The sequence below is a fragment of the Toxorhynchites rutilus genome, chromosome 3 (assembly GCF_029784135.1).
Source record: "Toxorhynchites rutilus septentrionalis strain SRP chromosome 3, ASM2978413v1, whole genome shotgun sequence".
Taxonomy (NCBI): Eukaryota; Metazoa; Arthropoda; class Insecta; order Diptera; family Culicidae; genus Toxorhynchites; species Toxorhynchites rutilus.
This window is the reverse complement of record NC_073746.1, coordinates 125,522,589-125,545,836: the sequence shown is the minus strand read 5'-3', so window position 1 is coordinate 125,545,836 and position 23,248 is coordinate 125,522,589. Positions and strand designations below refer to the sequence as shown.

At 38.2% G+C, this 23,248-nt stretch overlaps 3 protein-coding genes across 9 annotated transcripts in view; 1 reads left to right on the top strand and 2 right to left on the bottom strand.

The window, feature by feature from the left end:
* Positions 1-8,727, top strand: part of LOC129773219 (maltase 2-like) — a 44,462-nt gene extending 35,735 nt beyond the window's left edge. Inside the window, exons 2-3 of one of the 2 annotated variants that reach the window (XM_055776813.1) lie at positions 6,817-7,101; positions 7,162-8,727. In XM_055776813.1, the coding sequence (XP_055632788.1) occupies positions 6,817-7,101; positions 7,162-8,172 (1,296 nt within the window). In that variant the 3' untranslated portion in view covers positions 8,173-8,727. Of the gene's footprint in view, positions 1-6,816; positions 7,102-7,161 lie in introns of those variants that run through there. The other variant, XM_055776812.1, reaches the window with a different exon arrangement.
* LOC129773218 (dual specificity calcium/calmodulin-dependent 3',5'-cyclic nucleotide phosphodiesterase 1A-like) overlaps positions 1-23,248 on the bottom strand; it is a 544,686-nt gene that overhangs the window by 219,746 nt on the left and 301,692 nt on the right. The gene's annotated exons all lie outside the window — the stretch shown is intronic.
* Positions 19,713-21,768, bottom strand: LOC129773221 (maltase 1-like). Its single transcript, XM_055776814.1, has 3 exons — positions 21,240-21,768; positions 20,813-21,174; positions 19,713-20,750 (listed from the first exon to the last, which is right to left on the bottom strand). Exons 1-3 carry the CDS (start codon positions 21,756-21,758, stop codon positions 19,754-19,756), a joined length of 1,878 nt encoding a protein of 625 aa, XP_055632789.1. The 5' UTR covers positions 21,759-21,768; the 3' UTR covers positions 19,713-19,753.

Genomic DNA, 23,248 nt, shown 5'->3' with positions numbered 1-23,248 from the left:
TTTATTTGTATTGGTGAAAGCATCGTTATTTTTTCGACACTGATGCCAGACAACATAATCGAAACAGCTATAAAAACCACTCAATAAAATGTTATTCCTGAGTCATAGCGTTTCATGTCATGAAAATCAATAGAATAAAATTGTGTTGATATCAATACAATTATTATTTTTACGTTTAATGAGTCTATGATGTAAGATTTAGCAACTTTAACATTGGTTAAGAAAATTGTATTGCAGAGCTCGGAACACTGCCACGGCTGCCTATGCTTTAAAAAACAGTAAACGGAATAGTATTACATTCAATCAAAATGCTTCGGCCAACGAAGAGAAGGGTTGAGGCTCTCCATCGTGAATACGTGAAAACAATACGATCAACGAAGGAAAATATTAAGGAATTATAAAATATTAAGGAATTATGTGTTATAAATTTGCTCATGTTACGCTCGCGTATAACCAGAATTTTACTTCATATGCAAATGCACCTTCTATATATATTTATATTTGCAATTGTTCATCGGAACACATCGTTCATACATATTACTTCAGTATTGAATTGTAATTTTTTTTTCAAATGTATTCTATAACTCGTGTCATTCAAGCGCCACACAATCTGATAAGTGAATTAATCTATTTACGTGTGCTTTGCTCTTCTCTCACAAACACTATTACCCCATTTTTACAAGTGGTTTTACCTATACTACTACAATGGATTCCTTCCACCTTCACTTTAATTTCTTGAGACGAAGTGAAACACATGTGTTTGTGCTTCGCTGTTGTCGCGGCGTGTTATTTCTACCGTTTAATCAAGTAGTATATGTACAGTTCTTTTCAGAACTAGCTTCCAAGGAAGTTTCCGCTGGAGACTATCGAGTTTAAGTGTCCAGAAGCCCGTTTCCCACAGGGGAAAAGTGCACCACACGACTAAAGCTTCCACCCTCATTCTATCGATCCAACACGCACACAATGTTGTTGGTTTTATGCGTCGCCAAATGGTAATCATTAGGGGGTTTCAATTTTTATTTGTTTATTTAGAATGTGGAATAATAGGGGTGGTGGTGGTGGAACAAATACATAATCACACGTGACCGTGTGTATATCAACTGTAAAAAGGTCAATCTGTGCAAACTGCGACTAACTATTAATCCTCACCCATCACAACCAAATGATTTTCTCTTGGTTACTCTGAGTTGACCAAAGCATTGCTAGACTGAAACTAATTCGAATAATTGAGTTACTCTCCTTCCTCGTTTTGTTTTCAACTCCTAACAAGAATTTGCTCCATGGGAATGAGTGTCTCTATGACGTACGATTCTCGCTCTCTCGTCCGGGCGTTCAATTTTCCTTTCCGAGCGCGTTTACTTCGATGAAACTGGGTAAAATAAAAAATGCGCTACAGCAGATAGGACGACTTTAATGTTTCATGTTTTACAGAGGATTTCTCAGATGGTGTTTAAATTAATCAAGAGACTAAATACAAACAATAATCCCCCTCAAATCACAAATTTTATGAGTTAATAGTGGTCTTGCGAGATATATTTTTACGCCTGCCCAAATACAGACCACTTTTTTCGGGGCCGAGTAAACTGGTGTCTAGAAAAGACCTTGATTACCTTGAATTAATCAAAAAACATAAAATAGCGCAAATATGTTTAGCGCAATGAATTGATGTTCATGACTTCCAGTCGGACGTTTATTCGCTCTGATAGTAATTGTGTGGTCCTCACAAAGCATATATTCCAATGCCGTCAGTTCACTGAAATTATTCGCATACCGTTTGATGATAAGGTAGGATGTTGATAATCATTTGCTGCGATACCTATTGTTCCAACAGTATTCATTCGACAAAATGAAGACTGAATACCTGAAATTAACCAGATTTAACCATGCAAATCTGCGGTCAAAGCAGTATGTACACTTGAGAGATGCAACAAGTTTGAAGGGATATAAAAAAAACATTAGTCGTTCGATAAATCTATTGCCACATATGTCGGAACTCCACGATAATGAATATCATACGTCCATACTATTTCATTACATTTATTCGCAACGAAGAACGTAACCACACAGAATTGAATTAATCAAATATGTGATCCGTTTTATCTACAAAATAAAAAAGGGTCTGAAATTCAATTGAATTCGAAAGGTGTTTCGTGAAGTCACTAATTGAATTACTATTGGAAAATTATTTGGAGAGAAATGTGAATGTTCAGAATTATTGGAATCTAAAAACGATTTTGGGCGGGATGAGATTCGCCCAAATCTGCTGGTAATAAAATTAATCAATTGCATCCATTACCCGTCTGCTGTTTATCGGGCGGGAGACGACAGCAAAATAAAATCGACACGAGACTGAGTCAGCCACTCACTGCGGTTTATGCAATAGAGAATTAAAAATCCCTCGATGAGTGTCGTAAGATTTCAGTTGATCGTCTCTTGTTACACTTTCCGATCAAGAACTCATCATCCGCTCTATGGAATGGGATTAATCGTTTGTGGCTTGCACTCACGATCAAACTTGAGTAGTAGAAGTAATGCTTCGAGAGTGCAAGCAGTGGGGATTCCGCTCTCATATTGCTTTTTTGAGATCTTGGTAGCTCACCGTTCCAAGTATTCTCTCTGTGTACATATGAAGAATAAAAGAGCCTCGCCTGCTGGGGGTGATTTAAAAACATCCGACTAGAGGGATATACTTATTCATTGATCGTTGAATGTGATTTTTTACCATCCCTGATCATAACTGTTACAAATGTCCTGGTTTTTAACTCCGTCCAGATGGTATCCCTAATTATACAGTGCCGAACAAAACATTAGGACCACTGTTCAAACAAAAAAAGAAAGTTACAAAACTTCGAGAAAAAGTAATCCAATCCAGTGCTTCAATCCATTTATAATCATTTATCAGCATTGTTCGATGAAAATTATGACATCTGTAGTTAAAACAATAGTCATTCATTAAAAAATGCGTTTTAAGCATACTTAACAACTAAAATGACGCGACAAAAATTAAGACCGGTTTTGAAATTCACGGTAAAAAAATAAAAACAAGTAAATTCATACCGTGAAAAGCTTCTAGAGTTAGTACTTGGTCGTGTAACCTTTGTTACGCATCATTTCACGCACCCGGTTCGGCATGGATTCCACCAGTTTCCGGCAAATGGTGACCGGGAAGGCTTACCAACAAGTTTGGATCCTATCCCACAGCTGCTGCATGTTCTTCGATTCATCCGTGTACACCGATCTATTCAGGATCTCCCATAGATTCTCTGTAGGGTTCAGATACGACGGCCACTCCGTGACGACGACTTTTTTATTTGTTATGGAACCACTTTTTGACGGTCTTGGCGTTTTGCTTCGGATCTTTGTCCTGTATGAACTGTCATTTCAGGGGCATCTCCCACTCGGCATGTGACAGCATAACATCCCTTAGGATTTGGGTATAGGGACACTACTTCATGATCTTAACCGCCCAGTACAGGGGGTCAATCCCGTACCAGGATAAGCACCCCCATGGACGTGGTATACTGTGGCATGCGCAGCCTATTGGGCGATGGACCCAAGTTTTTCCAACCCGATGAGATTTATCTTCGTCTCATCCGACCACATTATATTTCGCCACTGCTTTCCTTCTCCGGACCGTTACAATAGAAGTGGTCTTTCGCGAATTTAAGCCGTGCCTTCAGATGCTTCGAGGTCAGCATCGGGAACTTCCGGGGGCCTTTACCGCCTAGCCACTGCTCCATCAGCCGCCGCTGAGCTGTCTTTCTGGATATTTTTCGAGGCCTTGAAGGGACCTTTCTTGGAGGCTCGCTTTATGGCAGAGTCATCGTTTCGGATTGTTTGCCGTCGTGGAGAGCATTAAATGCGATTTAGCGTTGGCTCCTGCCTGCCTTGGACATTTTGCGGATGATTCCGCTGTGTCTCCGTGCAACTATGCGCGCGACCTATTTTTCGTTGACTGCTACTAGCATTCGAGAATTGAAACCTTACGTATTTGTTTACATGACAAATGCTTACCAGGATCCAAAAAATACAAAAAACCACCGAGAAACAATCAATTTTCTTCAAAAATCGTTCGAAATAACGCTTGAAACAGCCGAAACTTAGGAATTCAAATTTAATTTAGGAACTGGTGCTAAATTTGTCGCGTCATTTTAGTTGTCATGTATGCTAAAAACGCATTCTTAAATGAATGACTTTTGTTTTAACTAAAGATGTTATAAATTTCTTCGAACAATGCAAATAAATTATTATAAATGGATTGAAGCACTGGATTGGATTATTTTCTCTCAAAGTTTTGTCACTATCTTTCTTACTTTAACAGTGGTCTTAATGTTTTGTCCGACACTGTATGTTGACAATGTGCAGATGACTCTAAACTGAAATGAGAAGCAAAACGCTACCACATAAACCCTGCCCCGAAACTCCACAAGCAGTTGCTCACCAAATCGTGTTCAATTATGATGAATGACGGAACGTACGTCAAGTCCGACAGCCATTAGCTATCTGATCAGAAATATTACATCCGTCGATTAAATTGGATGTTCCGGAGCATATTTAAAGAGAGAAAATGTCGAAGTTTGATAAAAATGAAGGGAAATTTTCATTAGGCAGGCGATTGGCGGATGAGGAGAGTTTAGCGTTCCCTACATCTCTTTTGTAACTTATTTTTCAGAAAAAGTGTTTTCAAAAGCGTCTCGTGCCATTTCTATAGAAGTACAAAGGTTCAACCTTGGCCTTTTGGCCTGATCTAGCGCTCTGGCACTACGTTCGAACCGGTATGATGCAGCAATTTTATTTTTTTGTTCCAAAAGTAAGCATCCAAAAATTATTGAAAACAAATTGGAGTTTGATTGGATACTTTCAGCTTTAACATATGGTGTTGTAAACATACAAGTGATCAACAACTAAGCAACTGGTTGCCTTTTTGGAATGGATCTAATCAACCTTGAAAGCAGGTAAACCTTGCACACGATAATTGTTGCACACAACTAATGAATGTAGAACAAAAACTTTAAATGTATTGTTCTTCCTCATTTAAAGTCGATCTTCACACTCACAATTATTTTATTTCAATATCAAAGTGAAGAGAAGATTGATTCAACCCAGCTCAAGAATAAAAATTCAAAGTATTGTTGATAGTGAGGAATAGTAGGGAAAACCCATATTTATAATATAATCCCTGTGAATAAATTTAATAAATCTTTTAGGGAATTTTTAACAATCAACGAATTAAAATAACGGTTTCAGAAAATTGGAATGTTTCTGTTTACCCACGCAACAATATCGTTATCTGAAGTGAAACTAAAAACCGAAATCATAGGACGGACAATTTGTACGTCCGAATTCCGTGCAAGCATGTTAAGATAGCAAAATCCTACCTATTTTATTGATTACATTTTTCACTTGTTTTCAATTTTTCTCCATTTGTGTGTTTGCAATCAAAGTCCATCCATTAATTAAAGAGATATTAACGTTCAAAATATGTACACGTTTTCCACCTTCGAAATTAGGAATTTAGGGTCTTTTTTCGAATAGCTAGACGTAGTCCTACGTCAAAATCGCTTTTATTCCAAGGCATTGCTACTATTCCACGGCACATAATCTACACCACGATTCGAATAAACTCTGACATAGGCTCAGACAGACAGTAGACACAAATGGTCCAGTGAAGTTTTCATTATTTTGTTTTGCAAATATTTGAAGAACACGAGTTTTTCGCTTTGAGAAAGTTTTGATTGTTAATTTGGATGAATTAGTTTACGAATTGGTTGATTGACTTCAATGTTCTCCATATGACTCTCTTAGAGGTTTTTTTTTCTGTGGTCAAAACGTGAGAATATTCGAATATCATCTAATGAGTTGTTATGAATGTTATGGACTGTATTTAATTCTTTAATAAAGTTGTTAGATTTGAATTTCCGCTGTATCTTCCAAGTGGTTGAACAATTTCAAAGCACACTTTAATAAATATTATATTAGGTACTATGCAGAAACTCCAAGAAAAAAAATTAACGAATTAAAAAATTGCTTTGATTTTGCATAAAACTCGTGTATTATTCTCTTCCCGAAAATATTAGACACGCATAGTTCATGATTAGGATAGTCTAAAAATGAGCTATTTTGCCAATAAACCCATCTATGAAAGTTCGTAACTATTGAACCGCTCAATCGATTTCAAATTTATTAAGTACAAATTAAAGGCTTAAAGTTGAATTGTTCACAAATGTGTATTTTCAGGAGAAGACTTCAAAATGTGTGATGTTTTTGTCTAAAATGTTAGTATTTGAGGAACAATATAATATTTTTACAAATCTACTGTAAACTCTCATTTGCACTCGACAAATCGTTAATTGGTTGAGTGGTTCAAAAGTTACAAATTTTCGAAGATGGGCTTATTGGTAAAACATCCGATTTTCCAGACCATCATAATCCTGAACCATACTTGTAAAATTATTTTAGGAAATGAAATATACTAGGTGTGGGTAAAATCAGAGGTTGTCGTCTTCTATCCAACAACCAACGAATCGGTGTGGCTTGCCATTTGGTGTTGTCTCAGTGGAGTACCACTTTATCGACATAATTGTTGAATTCATGGCAAGAAATTCAAGATTGTAAATGAGGTTTGATATCAAACGCACATCTTGCTCCTTTTTACCTTTGTATGTTTATTTGTGCGCGTTCGTAGATGAAAATGATGGAACTGATTGAAGAAGCGCACATGAATTACCAAATTATTGCTATCAACAATTGTTTATTCGTTCGTTTCAGAAATATGAAACATTTCCTACATTCATTCAAAAATGTTTTCAATTTCAGCAATCGGTGTTCCACACCGCCGCCTGGACCAAACCGGATGGCAAGAGCAAATTCTATCTGCACCAGTTCGACAAGGCGCAACCGGATCTGAACTATGAGAACCCGGCGATCAAGGAAGAAATGATCAAAGTGATCGAGTTTTGGTTCGAGAAGGGAGTTAATGGATTCCGCGTCGATGCGATTAACCACGCGTACGAGGATCAACGATTTTTGGATGAGCCAGTGATCGATAGTAACAAGGAGTTGTCCTATGAGAACCTGGATCACATCTACACTTTGAATTTGGTACGTTACTTTAGCTGATACAGTGTGTAGATAAAATTCTAAATTGACGATCATTTTCAGGATCAATCTTATGAACTGATCTACGACTGGCGTGAACTGTTCGATAGGTGGTCTATCAAGGGAAATCAAACAAAAATAATGATGACCGAAGCATACGCTAGCTTGGAAGATACCATGCGTTGGTACGGTGACGGCGATCGTAATGGATCTCATTTCCCATTCAACTTTGCGATGATCAATCGAGTGGATAAAGGTACGGGTGCACTCGAATTGAAGTCAATCGTTGACGAGTGGCTTGATAATATGCCGAAGGGGGTGAGTGCGAATTGGGTTCTTGGAAATCACGATCGTCCGAGAATCGCCTCTCGATTTGGACGCGAACGAGCTGCCAGTTTCGCTGTGCTGGAGATGACATTACCAGGTATTGCAGTCGTTTATTACGGCGAGGAAATCGGTATGGAGGATAACCGTGACATCACATTCGAGGAAACGCAGGATCCTCAGGCAACAAATACCAACAAGGAGGTCTATCAACTGTATACCCGAGATCCGGTGCGAACTCCGTTCCAGTGGGATAATTCGACCTTCGCAGGCTTCACCGTGGCGACTACCGAGAAAACTTGGCTACCCGTTCACCCCAACTATAAGGAGGTGAATTTGGCTGCGCAGAAAGAAGACCCCAAGAGCATCTTCAAACTGTATCAGCAGTTGATTAAGCTGCGAAAAGACCACGCTTTCATGCACGGTGACTTCAAATCCAAGGCATTGATCAACAACGTATTTGGTTACACGAGGATGCTCGCGGACCACACTTCGTATGCAGTAGTGATCAACATGAACATTGGCGATGTTCAACTGAATCTGAAAAACTTGGACGAGAAAATTGGGAAAGCGAAGGTTCGGGCTTGTACACCCGAATCCCGGTTCAAGGTGGATGAGATGATTAACAATGTGGAAGATATGGTGCTGTCAAGTTATGATGCTGTTGTGTTCGAAATTTCTGGAAGTTCTATGATCACGGGATCGTTGATGCTGCTGTTGGTGTCAGTTCTGCGTTTCTTCCTGCATTAGAGCTTGTGTTATTTATTGTGTAATGTACTCGAAAATAAAATATGTTGAGTGAGTTAATGTGTCCTATAATCTTATTTATGAAATTCTATTCGATTTGATTCGAAATACAGATCGGACTCGATTTTCCGGAGACTCGATGATCCGGAGTGTTTTATTTTTGATTTTTCTTATAATTATATCGGAAATTTTGAATAATTTGTCTAATAATTGAATACTCAATATGAGTATCAAATGAAAGGGCTCGACTGGTAGAACACAGTAGATAATGAAAAATCTAAGATGGCCGCATCCCCCAAATAAACAATTACTTATTAATGGTTTCATTCAGCTTGCCTTGTATGTATGTATGTTTGAGTGTTTGTAGGGTTGTCCTAATTTAATTGAAATTTGACCCCGTTCCTGATCACTGGAACATACCTTTAATTTTACTGTCATTATAAAATTGCGTATTCTATGATCTTGAAAAATTCAATTTGGACGCCGCTAAAAATGGCTGAATGGCTTGACTTGGAGAATACACTACATTATGAGCAACATAAATTCGAAAAGGTCATCGCCACAAAATGGTCGATTATATATTATATTATTTTTTGCCCTTAATGTTGGAATCACATGAAATGATTTGACTAATAGAATACTGTACATCATCAAAATATTCCGAAGAAAGTTAGGTAAGAAATTAAAATAAAAAAAAAGTTGAATGGTTTTATTGTAGAGAATATACTAATGATTCAGATAATTTACTATAAACTAGAAAATAAAATGTGTAAAAAGAACTTTTTTAATGTACTAAAAGCTAGAAAATAATTAGGCAAGTAGCAGTTAGTAGTTATCACATCCGTTCCTTTATTAATCTAGGACAATAATGAGACTAAAATAAAATCGTGGGGTGTGTGATGGAACAACTAACTGTAAATAATGGAAATCCAACGTTTATTGTCTTACCTAGTTTTCTTCGGACTTCATGAAAAGAAGTACTGTACTTCATTTGATACCGATATCGAGGGGATCGCAAAAAATACATAGTCGACCATTTAATGGCGGCGACCTTTTGAATTTATGTTGTTTAATATGTTTTGTGTTCTTGAAGTCAAGCCATTCAGCCATTTTTAGCGACGGCCAAATTGAATTTTTCAAGATCACTTAATACGCAGTTTTATAATGACAGTAGAATTGAAGGTGTCTCCCAAATTTTGGATCAAAAAGTCAACAGGAACGGGATCAATTTTCTATTAATGTGGGATAACCCTACAAACATTCAAACATACATACAAACAGGTCAAGCTGAATGAAACCATCATAAGTTATTTCGGAACTGCGGCCATCTTGGATTTTGCTTTTTCATGATTTGCTATGTTCTGCTAATCGTGTACCGTCATCCGGGGGCAAATTGATCACCGGGGTGAAATTGATCAAACGTATTACTGAAAGCAAACCTAAGTTTTCAGAGGTTTTATGCAATTTAGTTTTAAACTTTTTTAATCTGACATGTTTAATAATCATCTGAGGGTTCTTTTGTGAATGGCTTTCAACGAATCACTTATTATTAATTGCATGGAACTTAACATTTTTTCTGAATAGCATTTTCGTTTCCATTTTAAACTATGGTAAAAAAATATATTTTCAACATATCAAAACAATATTTATAGACGCTAAACATATCAATTCACTTCTAGCCGTTACTTGATGAGTTGAATAAGTAATAAAATACTTGTTATTACTATTCAAAAAAGTGAGAAAAAACTATTTTTCAAAAAAGCACCACAAATGACCAGAACCGAATCCCATCATGCGACATATCGAACGTCTTGGTTTATCAAAACTAGCTCAGTGACCATTTTAATGGTTTTTGGCCATATTAGGATAACCCGAATGGTCTCCGGATGACCTGCAGATCAGTGTTTAAATCGAGTTATGGAAAGGCATGGTCACACCTTTAGGTGGATTAAGTCGGGTTTTTGTAACCTCAATCCCTTTGCATTATCATTAGAATGACCGTAGGTGAAGAAATAATTGATTTTTTATACATTTTTGTGCACACGATACTAAAAAAATCCGAAAAATATAAATTGATCAATTTCACCCCGAAGCTACATTTTAAAATTTTATGCTAAAAAATACCCAAATTAACGCTTAAGGATTTTTCGAACAAAACTTACCATAGGGTTTTTTGGCCTTAGCACCAGTGCTGATTTTAAAAATAATTGGGTATAAATCTATCAAAAAAAAATCGGAAATATTCATATTTTTTCTGAAATTTGTGATCAATTTGGCCCCGGTTTACGGTACTTTTATTTGATACCGATCCGAATCATATTTCGGACGCTTAAGGCATATGATGCAGAAAACAGATCTAAACTTTATGCACAGGTATTATTTGGTAGAAATTTTTAATAAATTAGTTCAATATGCCTTCAAGCTTTCTACTTTGGTACCTATTTGATTGAAAACATAATAAAATCATCGAATAAAATTCTTTTCAAAAGAAGCGAATAAGAATCAAACTTCGGACACTAAATCAAATTTCGGACAGGTTGAATTTAAATTTCGGACACTTTATTTTGTAATTTTATGGACGAAAATTATATTACACTTGATTCTATTTTAAAGTCAACTGCGAAACACTTACCAAGCAATCACAATAAACTGTTAACGATGATGAGAACTGATGAAACACGGGAGAAATTTAAATATTTATTAACGGGTAAATTGTACATGCTCACGCAAAACAAACGATAATAAGTGGTGCTGTTGATTTTTTTCCTACTGTGTAATAATTCAAATGTTACTCTCAAATGAAGTGATAGTGAAACCAAGGGATCACTCTAAAGAAGCAATTGTGATATTAAATTTATAGTTATATCATCAGTGCATAAAGCATTTCAAGATATTAGAACAAAGTGTCCGAAATATGATTCAGAACGGTATATGGCGCCATTTTGTGGTGGCGACCATTTTGGGTTTGAATTTTTCATAATAACTGTGTTCTACTGGGCAAGCCCTTTCATTCGATACCCATATTGATGGGGTTTTGGGAAAACCCATATTGATCGGATATTGAGAAAATATTTACATAGCGGATTATGATCTTGGATTTTCCGCTTTCGCTTTGTAGCGGCCGCCATCTTGGATTTTCAAGATCATTGAATACGCATGTTTTATAATTACATAATTACAGATAAAGATGTGTACCGAATTTCAGATCAAACGGTCAACAGGAAGAGGGTTAAATTTCTATTAATGTGGTACAGCGCTACAGACAAAGTTACAAAGTTACAAAGTTACAAAGTTACAAAGTTACAAAGTTACAAAGTTACAAAATTACAAAGTTACAAAGTTACAAAGTTACAAAGTTACAAAGTTATAAAGAAACAAAGTTACAAAGTTACAAAGTTACAAAGTTACAAAGTTACAAAGTTACAAAGTTACAAAGTTACAAAGTTACAAAGTTACAAAGTTACAAAGTTACAAAGTTACAAAGTTACAAAGTTACAAAGTTACAAAGTTACAAAGATACAAAGTTACAATTTTACAAAGATACAAAGTTACAAACATATAAACGGGTCAAGCTAGATAAAATCGTTTAATACATAAGTGCAAATCATAATTATTTTAACGTTTACCGAGAGAAAATTCGTTTTTTTTCATTCGATTATCCGGAGGATTCGATTATCCGGAGTGAAAATAAAATCAATACTCCGGATAATCGAGTCCGACCTGTACAATGAAATTGGTGAATCTGTTCAGTTGGTTCGGAGCTGAACGGTTCAGTATTTTTGAATTTAATTATATTAGGTTGGGGAAAAAGTTATCCATTTTTTTTTGGGTGAATTTCAAAACTATTTTTCATATGCTTCGGATTATTCGATTTGGGCCGAATATGCACCGTTTTGTTATACAATTTGTTGCCATTTATAAGGTAACTCCATAATGTCTCTATCAAAGAAGTCTTAGTCCTTATTGGCGAAAAACTCTAGCAACAGATTTTTACAATCTTCTTATGAACCCAATTTCTTTACATTCTGGAAATTTTGCAGTGCGAGAAAAAGGTGGTAATCGCTTGGTGCCAGGTCCGAACTATATGGTTGATGCATTAAAGCATCCCAGCTCTCAGAATTGTGTGGCCTTGCGTTGTCCTGATGGAACACTACGCTTCTTCTGTTGGCCAATTCTGAACGTTTCTGGTCAATCGCTAGGTTCAAACGGTCCTTTTTGTTGATAATAGAGATCTGAATTTAGTGTATTGCACTAAAAAAGATTGAAAAAAAATGGAAAAAAAATTAGAAAAAAAGTGAAAATTGCACGTATTTTACTGTTGCAGTATAAGCACCATAAACACCATTCACAATTTCAGCGACCTGGCTTGTATTTTCGCCTTTGTAAATAAAAAAGTGGGAAATGTACCGAAATTTTCTCTTTGTTGACCTCCATTGTTAATACCGTATTACTCACAATTGAGTGAAACAAACAAAAAAACAGCAAAAGAATTTGTTCAGTTTGACACCTTTACAACGAGCCTAAACTTGAAATTGTGTGATCGATATTACGCGAGATATTGATCACTAAAGCCAGCTACCGAGAAAATAATAGTTAACTTTTCCCCAATGTAATATTTATGGTCATAACTGATTTTTTCGACCGATTTCTCGGGGGTTCGAATTAGAAAGGGTAACAATCATCCATTGCTCGGGTGGTGAACAAATGTTTTTACAAATGCGAATTATATCCAAATAACTCTGGAACTTAGCTTGAACCTGATTCATTGGGAAAGCATTAATAATTTGTTTGTTGTTCGAATTGTGTGATCTGCTCATGAAACCACCTCTCGTCGCTAGAAAATCTTGTCTTCAGCGATGACAACATGGTCGCTTCTATTTCAGAAAATACAGGTACCAACTATGAAAAAACACCGCGAATACCCAAATACAACATCTCGAACGTATCTATGAGCTTTGTTCTCATACAATTCAATGTGTTTTTAGCGCAAACATTGACTCAAATGTTTTATTACAAACTACATTAAGTTTTAAAAACTTTTCAAATTCGATTTCACTCCCAGAGGGAGATGTATGAAAATGATGATAGTCTTGCAAATATAAAGAATTCAAGATATTTATCAATGAAAGATTTCACATCAGTGATTTCTAGCGTGGTTACGTTTTGACAGTACATGCGATCTGACTGTTTGCTAAAAGTGAGGAGCCTTTTTGTATTCGAGACCACATTGAGGTCCACTTTTTTGGCTCATCTGATGACATGGGATTTGAGAGGTTTTGAACTGTAATGACTTTCCAACCATTTTCGTACACCGAATGGGACAGTATGGTCCAATACGACTCGATTGATCGTGCCTGACCAATCCAGAGTGGCCTCTGCGTAACGACATGACGTTAGGCCAGGTCAGAACACAACCTTATGGTGTTTTTTTACAAAAGCAATTATTTTTGGCAAACAGTTCTTCTTGTAGCTATCCCCGATGCTGTCCAAGCATCCGAAAGACGCGCTCTCGGAGAACTCTGTTCCGCGACTTTCATCATAAACAAACGAAAACATACTTAGTACGAACACGGCCCACAAAGAACAAAACAACACACAGCTGTTTGTTTAAACTGCAACAACTTCGCAACATCAAATTAATTTCTGCTGAAATGACATCCGAATATAAAACGGCTAATTCTCGGGACGTTTTGTTTGCAGATTTTTTTTTGAAAACATAAAAAGTACTAACTCATCAGCGCTATTGTTTACAGCGTATGGAAATGCCCTACCCTTGCCCTTTGAATAGTGTCAGGCTTGAAGTAAAGGGTGTGTCACATCAAATTGCATCACGGAAAAAACGCTGTAGAAATTCGCCCAGTAGACCGATCCTTTTGAAAATTTTAGACAGTAAAATAAAAACTATTAAACAACTTTTGGCATTTTCTTTTTATTCATACTTCGAGCCCAAGCCCGTGTGCTCGCACCTTCCTCTTTACCCCGTCCATAAGGTTCAGTACAACGTCAGGTTGTAGTTTTTTTTGAACAGAAATCCATTTTCTCTTGAAGTCCGCCTCCGATTTGACAACTTTTGGGTTCTTCCGGAGGGCCTGCTTCATAATCGCCCAATATTTCTCTATTGTGCGAAGCTCCGGCGCGTTGGGCGGGTTCATTTCCTTTGGCACGAAGGTGACCCCGTTGGCTTCGTACCACTCCAACACGTCCTTTGAATAGTGGCACGAAGCGAGATCCGGCCAGAAGATGGTCGGGCCCTCCTGCTGCTTCAATAGTGGTAGTAAGCGCTTCTGTAGGCACTCCTTAAGGTAAACCTGCCCGTTTACCGTGCCGGTCATCACGAAGGGGGCGCTCCGCTTTCCGCAAGAGCAGATCGCTTGCCACACCATGTACTTTTTGGCAAACTTGGATAGTTTCTGCTTGCGAATCTCCTCCGGAACGCTGACTTTGTCCTCTGCGGAGAAGAACAACAGGCCCGGCAGCTGACGAAAGTCCGCTTTGACGTAGGTTTCGTCGTCCATTACCAGGCAATGCGGCTTCGTCAGCATTTCGGTGTACAGCTTCCGGGCTCGCGTCTTCCCCATCATGTTTTGCCTTTCGTCGCGGTTAGGAGCCTTCTGAACCTTGTATGTACGCAGGTTCTCCCGCTGCTTGGTCCGCTGGACGAATGAACTTGACAAATTCAGCTTATTGGCGACATCCCGGACCGAACTTCTCGGATCACGTCTAAACTGCTTAACTACGCGCTTGTGATCTTTTTCACTGACGGAGCATCCATTTTTGCCGTTCTTCACCTTCCGGTCGATGGTTAGGTTCTCGAAGTATCGTTTTAGTACTCTGCTGACCGTGGATTGGACGATTCCCAGCATCTTACCGATGTCCCGATGTGACAACTTCGGATTCTCGAAATGAGTGCGCAGGATTAATTCACGACGCTCTTTTTCGTTCGACGACATTTTTCCAAATTTACGAAAAATTGACAGTGAAGCATGGCCAACGTGATCTATACACTCTTATCTGATTATAAGCGAAAGCTGAAGATATAATTTCCAAAAATTCAATTTCTTCAGCGTTTTTTCCGTGATGCAATTTGATGTGACACACCCTTTATTTGACTGGCCAAGAAGAATAAGAGAATAAGAATCAAAGGAAAATTCTAGAGGTTTTATTAAATCATAATGGGTTTTGGATCACAATTCATTATTGCCCATGATGGTGTTTATTGCAAAATAATGAAAATCTCGTGTCACGGTGTTTGTGGTCGAACCCCCTCCAAAACAGCTGAACCGATTTTGATTAAATTATATACAAAAAAATTGACAGGCGTTAGAATTGGTCGTAAACTATATATGATACCACTAGGGTACCGATAACCATATATTAAATACCGATTAGGGTGGCTCTATGCTGAAAAAAACATATTTTCCTGAATAATATTTTTTGTTGCTGTATATTTTTAAAATTTGGCTTCAAAATAACATAAAACCCCAAATTTTCTCCCTCTTAACCTCATCCCTTATTTTTTGATCGCGATTTCAGAAGCCTTATTGAATAAACTCTTTGAATTATTGAAATACTGCATAGTGCAGAGCGGACCGGCTTTTCAATGTAGGCTAATTCGCGTTGACGGCAATGAGTTTCGGTTACTAGTTTAGGGGAGTTAGAGTAATTGATTTTCAAGCGGAACACGTTTTTAAAATTAAAATTATGAATGAAAATTAACTTCTCTGTATCAAATTAGTATTCTATTTAAATGAAAAACATTTTTTATACGAAAATAGCTGACCCGGCAAACTTCGTCCCGCCCAAAATTTTTCGTTATCACATCCACGTTTTCTTACCAAGCGCACGTTCATGGGTCCAATCGCAGAATTGTTCATTGATTGATCTTCTAATCTACCCTTTAAAATTATTTTGAACTATAAAATTTCAGTATTTCCACCAAAACTCGACATTATAATATCAAATTATTTTCAGACACAATTCTCGTGCACAATTTTTCATCCACTCGCAAATAACATGTTTCTCTGTTACATGGAATTAATGTTTGATGAAGAAAATATGATAGAATGAAGACAGACCTGAATCGGACAATATCTTTTTCGAGATTTGCTCTTATCAACACATTCGGCGATCCATTTTTTATATATAGATAGAAGGAGTGAGTTTTATCATAACAAAATCCATTTCCACTTTCGAACGAAGATCAATTTCGTTACCGCAAACATCAAATGGACTAACAACGCTCGTCAATATGTAATTGTAGAACACATGCGAATTGAATTTTTCGAATTTTCCCATTTTCCTTCAGAGTTTTTTGAAATTTTTCAATTGTAATGTTTAGTTGGAATATGCGTATTATTTTTATGGAACCCCCTCTCCATTCGAGAGAAGAGAAGGGTTTCATACCATCATAGAAACATTTTTCGTACCCAAAAACCCTCACATCTCAAATTTGGCTCAATTTGCCTCATTAGTTCTCGAGTTGTGCAGAAATTTGTGTTTCATTTGTATGGCAGCCTCTCCTTATAGAGAGAGCAAGATAGTCGAACCACCATAGAAACGTTTATCGATCCCTAAAACCTCTATATGCCAAGTTTGATTCCATTTGCTTGATTAGTTCTCGAGTTATTCAGCGCAACCCATGTAGAGGGGGAGAAATGTTAAACCACTTGAGAAACGTACCCTAAAACCGCCGTATGCCTAATTTGGTTTCATTTTTTTGATTAATTCTGGAGTAATGTAGAAATTTGTGTTTCATTTGTATGGCAGACCCCCCCCAAGAGAGAGGGGAGGAGTATCTTACTACCATAGAATCATTTGTTGCATTTGCTTGATTAATTCTCGAGAAATGCGGAAATTTGTGTTTCATTTGTATGGCAGCCCACACACTTCCCCTCCCTCCCTAAGAGAGAGGGGAGGAGTATCTAACCACCATACAATCATTTATTGCTCCCTAAAACCTTCACATGCCTAATTTGGTTTCATTTTCTTGATTGATTCTCGACTAATGCAGATATTGGTGTTTAATTTGTATGGCACTTTGTGAGTTCAAAACTCGAGGCCCTCAATTGACCATCTTTGTGCTGTTACAGAAAAACTACGTCCTCGCAACATTCATCAGAGATTGAGATCGATCCACGGTTGAGTCAATATCGATTCATCTATACAACTGCTCTGCTCTACAAGAAACATCGGACTATTGTGCTATTAATAACACAACAATGATCATATCAACTGTCTCCGCTGTCCGGTCTAACTGAACAATGGAAAACAGAAGGAATACTCTATCGTCTGAAAATACTATGTAATGTACAATTTATGGGTACGATAAAACATGCAATATGCACATGATTAAAATCCAACTATGTTACAGCTAAAATGCTAACGAGCTTAAATAAATAATCAAATGGGATAAAGAAAACAAACTATAAATAATATTGGAACAATATTTTGAAAAATGTATGAAATCCAAAAAAATCTGTATAAATACAGATTATTCTGTGCATATGGTAACCCTGCTACTCACCCGTATTCTGAAATCCGATCGAGTCATAATCACCCGAACAGCCGCACAAAGTGTTTTGTTAATGAAAGCGTAGGAGGATGTCAAATATATCAAAGAAGAAATACTGATAATGGAGGACAATCATCAATAATCTCGAATCTTTTACGTTTGTTTATCGAATGACAATGCCCTCCGTTACTTCCGACAGCACATACATGAAACACACTTTCGTTCAAATCGTTTCATTCGTTCTATTTCATCGATCATTTTCGAACAATTTGGCAAAACACAGTTTGCTGGGTCTGCTAGTTGTAAAATAAAAACACTATAGAAGAGAACATCATACCAATAGGGGTTTGTTATTTCCAAGTATAGATCATTAGGAATGGGAAACTTCATTTTTGTGACGCTTTTGTGCTCGGATATAGAAGCGTTTGACAGCGTTTCGTTGTTTGTAAACAGTTCTATTCAGTATATTTTTCATCGTAGTTCAAAATCAACTTGGTTTCGAGGTATTCCGAAATATAACCAGGCGAATCGCGATGGATATGTCTTGATCGACGATGAAACTTATGAGAAGTCGATTTCAACAAAATCCCGGGGATCTAATTCTACAAGACTCTAATTCATGGCAAGGTTCTTAGCAGATTTAAATTTGTTTTCGTGGATGATTTCGGCAAAAAATTCATGACTTGGCAAGATATATGTTCCTGTGACAATAAAACCAGCGATTTTGAGACGGATAAGAGCATGACTTCGGAGGTATGAAAAAGAGAGTGCCTATACAAACGGATTTTACCCTTTAATAAGTCCCATGATGGTCCAGTTACGTTTTGTCCAGATTTAACCAGCTGCCATTACAGCAAGGACGTGCTACGAAGTTATAAAGACAATGGAGTTGAATCTAACAATTTGTCCCCAGTTTCGTCAATAAGAGAAGTGTTGGATAATAATGAAACAAAAGCTGAATATGTCTCGGACAAATCATAAAGCATAGCTCCAAATTTCCATCATAATGTTTACAATCGATTATGCCTGAAGGACAGAGGGTACATACTCAAAAAGATAGTAACTTATCCAATGCATTATGGGCAATCCATAGTGTGGAAAACCTATCACGTGCCACAAACTGCCAATGACCATCAAAACACCAAAACAGATAAGAATTCGGCAATAAATCTGTCATTCAAGTGTGGACCACAAGGCGAAAAAAAATCACCTTGTATGTTTATCACCACCATTGATAGTGTGCTCTCCCTCGCACACCTGATAAGATTAGTGCCTAATCATGTTCCGTAGTTTTTTTTTCTCTCTTTCTTTTTAGCCAAACTCCGCTTCAAGAGGTACCGTTTGCAATTGACGCACTTCGGCTGCATGGGCTGGATTGAAGGGAGGGTACGAAACGAAGATAAGCGACATAATGGATCATTCTAAAACTGTTCGCAGCTGTTATCAGTTAAATTAATTATTCTATAGTCGCTGATATATTGGGGGGCAATAAAACGTTTGGCGGATTTATTGAAGGTACAAACGCTTCTGGGTGTAAACAAACACAGCCAGATCTGAGGCGCTTGGTTTGTAGTGTTTGGTTCATGTCAATTAACTTCTCCGTCTCTTCATTTATGATTTTCCATTAATAACTGACTTACTTTCGACTAGGGTTCCGATGGGGGAACGAATTGGGAGCTTACCTGTAAATAACAGAAGAATGTTCATTAGTATTCAATTTGATTATCAACAGTTCATGGGCTGGATGATATGAAATTTTATGGCAGTGTTGATAGATGTTCCTATTTACGGATTATTTCATATTTGAAATGAAGAAATGTCAGATGGAAAAAAGGACAACTTTTTCGAAATGTGAGATTTTTCTGCATTGTTTCACGATTCATTCTAGAACACATTTGTGAACGGGAATGTCTTACACAGCTTTTCTCATCCGTTTTTGATGGACTTTGTCTTCTGAGAAAAATATGAGCAGTCATTATTTGTGAGAAAAGCAAACAAGAACAAACACAACCATTCGTACCTTTGAGAAATGTTAAAACAAAGGATATTGTAACGAGACTTCCCTCACTGTAATCATTTTATTAACAGGAAATTACAGGTGATAATAACGAATAATAACAAGTCAGTCGTTACTTTCACGCCAGCTGAACCATCGGCATCGGCATCGTCATCAGCATCGGCATCGGCATGGCCAATCATAATCGCTTCGTACGGCCCCAAAACCAATGCTGACGGATCGACCACGTCCCCAACCAGGTGCCGTGACTCCGTACCGATCAGGCGTACCGTCGCGCTATCGCCGCTGAATCGATAAAGATCACTAACGTCAACCGTGTGGGTTCGATCGGCAAAATTGATCATAACAACGTAGAACGGATCGAGCGTCCGCTGTTCGTTTTCGCGAACAAACCGCACCAAGCCAAACACATCGTCGTTGTACGCTCGGGATCGGAACTCCCCGTGCGTGAAAACACGTTCCTTGCGAAGTTTCAGGGCATCAACGTAGAACTTATAGGTGCTACAATCGGCTTCTTTCTGTTTGAGGAGATTAGTCTGTCTATACAACGGATGCATCGGTAGCCAGGTGCGGGGTGCCCTTGAAAACCCAGCGTTAAAGGTATCATCCCAGTGGAACGGCGTGCGCTGCGGATCCCTAGAGGCCCATTTGTAACTTTCTGGTCCCAGATTGCATCCTTGGGGATCTTTGGTATCCTCGTATGAGATATCCCTGAAATCTTCCATGCCAATTTCCTCGCCGTTGTATATAACAGCCACTCCGGGTAGTGTCATCACCAGGAGGGCCATTCCGTCGATACGCTGACGTCCATAGCGACTGGCAACGCGTGGTTTGTCATGGTTGCCCAAAACCCAGTTAGTAACTTTGCCACGGGGCATATTTTCCAGCCAACGATCGATTATGTATTTGAAGTCAGACGCCTTCGAAGCATCCCCTAGTTCCTCGATCATGACAAAGTTGAAGGGGAAATGGGCCCGTTGCTGAGTGCCATCATCCGACTCGTAGAACTTCATGGTCATTGTCATATTAGCGTATGCTTCCGTCATCATAATTCTGCAAGGAATCAAGCGAACCTGAAGAAAAACTATGTCAACCGCAAAGCCGGTACAACTCACATGGTGTCCACATCATTTTCTTTCACAAATTCATCCATCACCTCACGCCAATGTGCCACCACATCGTACGTTTCGAGTAAATCCTTCGTGTAGATATGATGGGTGTAACCGTAGCTGAGCGGATCGCTGGGGTCGTTGATTGGTTCGTCACGGAAGTCTTCCACCTCGAACATATGGTTGACGGCATCAATCCGGAAACCAGATGCACCTTTCTGCATCCAGAAGCGCAGAATTTCATCGAACTCTTCGATGACCTTCTCGTTGCGATAGTTCAAATCCGGCTGACCGACGGCGAACTGATGTAGGTAGTACTGTTGGCGTTCCTCACTCCATTCCCAGGCTGAACCACGGAAAACGGATTGCTGTTTTGTAAGTATTGCGTTTAATAAACTGTTTAGAAAAAAGAACTATCCACAAAAACACTAACCCAATTGTTTGGAACTCGCGGGCGCTCACCTGGCTGCATGCCATCGCTACTCCCATTATGCCACACATAATAATCCGTGTACGGATCGATTCTCTGCTCGGACTTAATGAACCATTCGTGCTCGTTGCTGGAATGGTTCGGAACAAAGTCCAGAATTATTTTGATCCCCAACTTTTTTGCTTCGACAAACAATTCCTCCAAGTCCTCATTCGTGCCGAAAAGCGGATCCACCGACCGAAAATCGCTCACATCGTATCCAAAGTCCACCTGGGGCGATGAGAAGATTGGGCTAAGCCAAGTTGCCTCCAATCCGGTGTCCTTTAGGTGTTGCAATTTGGCGGTTATCCCCTTCACATCTCCAACTCCATCGTCGTCCGAGTCGAAGAAAGAGCGCGGGTAGATTTGATAGAACACGGTCGTTTCCCACCACTCTTTCGGGGCGTCTTGCTGTGCAAATACTCCCGACAGGAGAAGTACTAACGTCGCCAGCAGCGCTCGCAAAACTTCGAAACTAAGCATCGTTGCTGTTCCCGTTCAACTGATGATAAGTGCGCTCAATCGGGGATTTATATAGACAAACCCGTGATATTGCCAGAGCGGTGAGATACGGTATGCAATTGAAGGTGTATCTGAACGGTGGCTTCGAATAATTTAGAGGCCCTTCAAGGTGCAGTTTGAATGGAACTTATTAGATCATGGTGTGGGAGATAAATGGGTCATGGGATTCAAACGATATCGCACACACGCGCTGATTGTTTTTCATTCGATACGCTCGAAAATGCTCGAGAAGCTATCGTCTGAGTTGGTTCGTAGAGACGTTAAATTCGAATAAAATCTACAAAATCGAATGGACTTTCCGTTGATCAGTCCGACCAGCCATTTTATTTCACCATCTGTTTATATCTGCAACATATTGATTACCATATTGCCACTACGCAAAGCTATAATTTCTAGTCGATTTCAAACAGTTTTAACAGCAGCAAAGGGTTTGTAGCATAGCAGCGGCACGACATTGGAAACCGATGAAAAAATCGATTGAATCATAGAACTTTTGATCAAAAGCCTCAAAAAAACCATGATAGAGCTTGCGGAGGACTTAAAAGGTAGATGAATATGAAACAGAAATTATTCCACCATATTACTCTAAATTTAAATATTTTTCCCGCCAAAATCCGTAATTGATGTGAGTTTTTTTTGTTTTGATGTTGGAAAAGGTTTCCATTACACAATAAAAAAAGTTTCACATATCAGTATGGCTTCGAAAAGTGTTGAACATGTCGATCACTGCGATTAGAAAGTTCGATTAGCGATCAGTATTAATTTTATGCTAATACTCGAAGAAATTTGCTTAAGAACTTCATCGAATGTTCATCAAAAGTTCATCAATCCGTCGACTGCACGGCATAAATCAGTTGTCAAATCATGAATTTCTTGGTAAATTTAGACATGTTTTGTTGGTGGCTGAACAACAAGGCACAATTTCACTTCAGTCAAACCCCCCCAACATCGGAACTTTCATTATGACCGGATAACCAACATTTCCAATCAAACGAAGAGGTAACAGAATGGATCAAACGAAGAGCTGTAAGCACCGGACATGAAAGCCTTTTCCAGTACCATCTCAGATTACAGTGAATTCTAGGGAATGTAAAAGCATTGGCAAGCAATACAAAGTTACTTGATAGCTCAAAAATAAATCTAGAGGACTTTTTGGAAAAATGTCTATGTTTTTGACGTAGAATTATTTTTACAAAACGAGAAACGAAAATTGAGTGCATCGTGAGAATTGGGGAGTGTAATGAAATCGAAGGTATACGCTTGCTGCCGCAGTTCTTTTACTCACAATTATTGCCTGTAATGTAATGTTTCAAATATATCCAAAATCAATATGACATGAATAGCCTAACGTAATCCTACGTCAACGTTGCGGTCGTGTCTCAAACACAACCCTCTTGTTCCTTTTTTTCCTTAAATTTTTACAAACATTATTTCAAATTATTAACTCAATA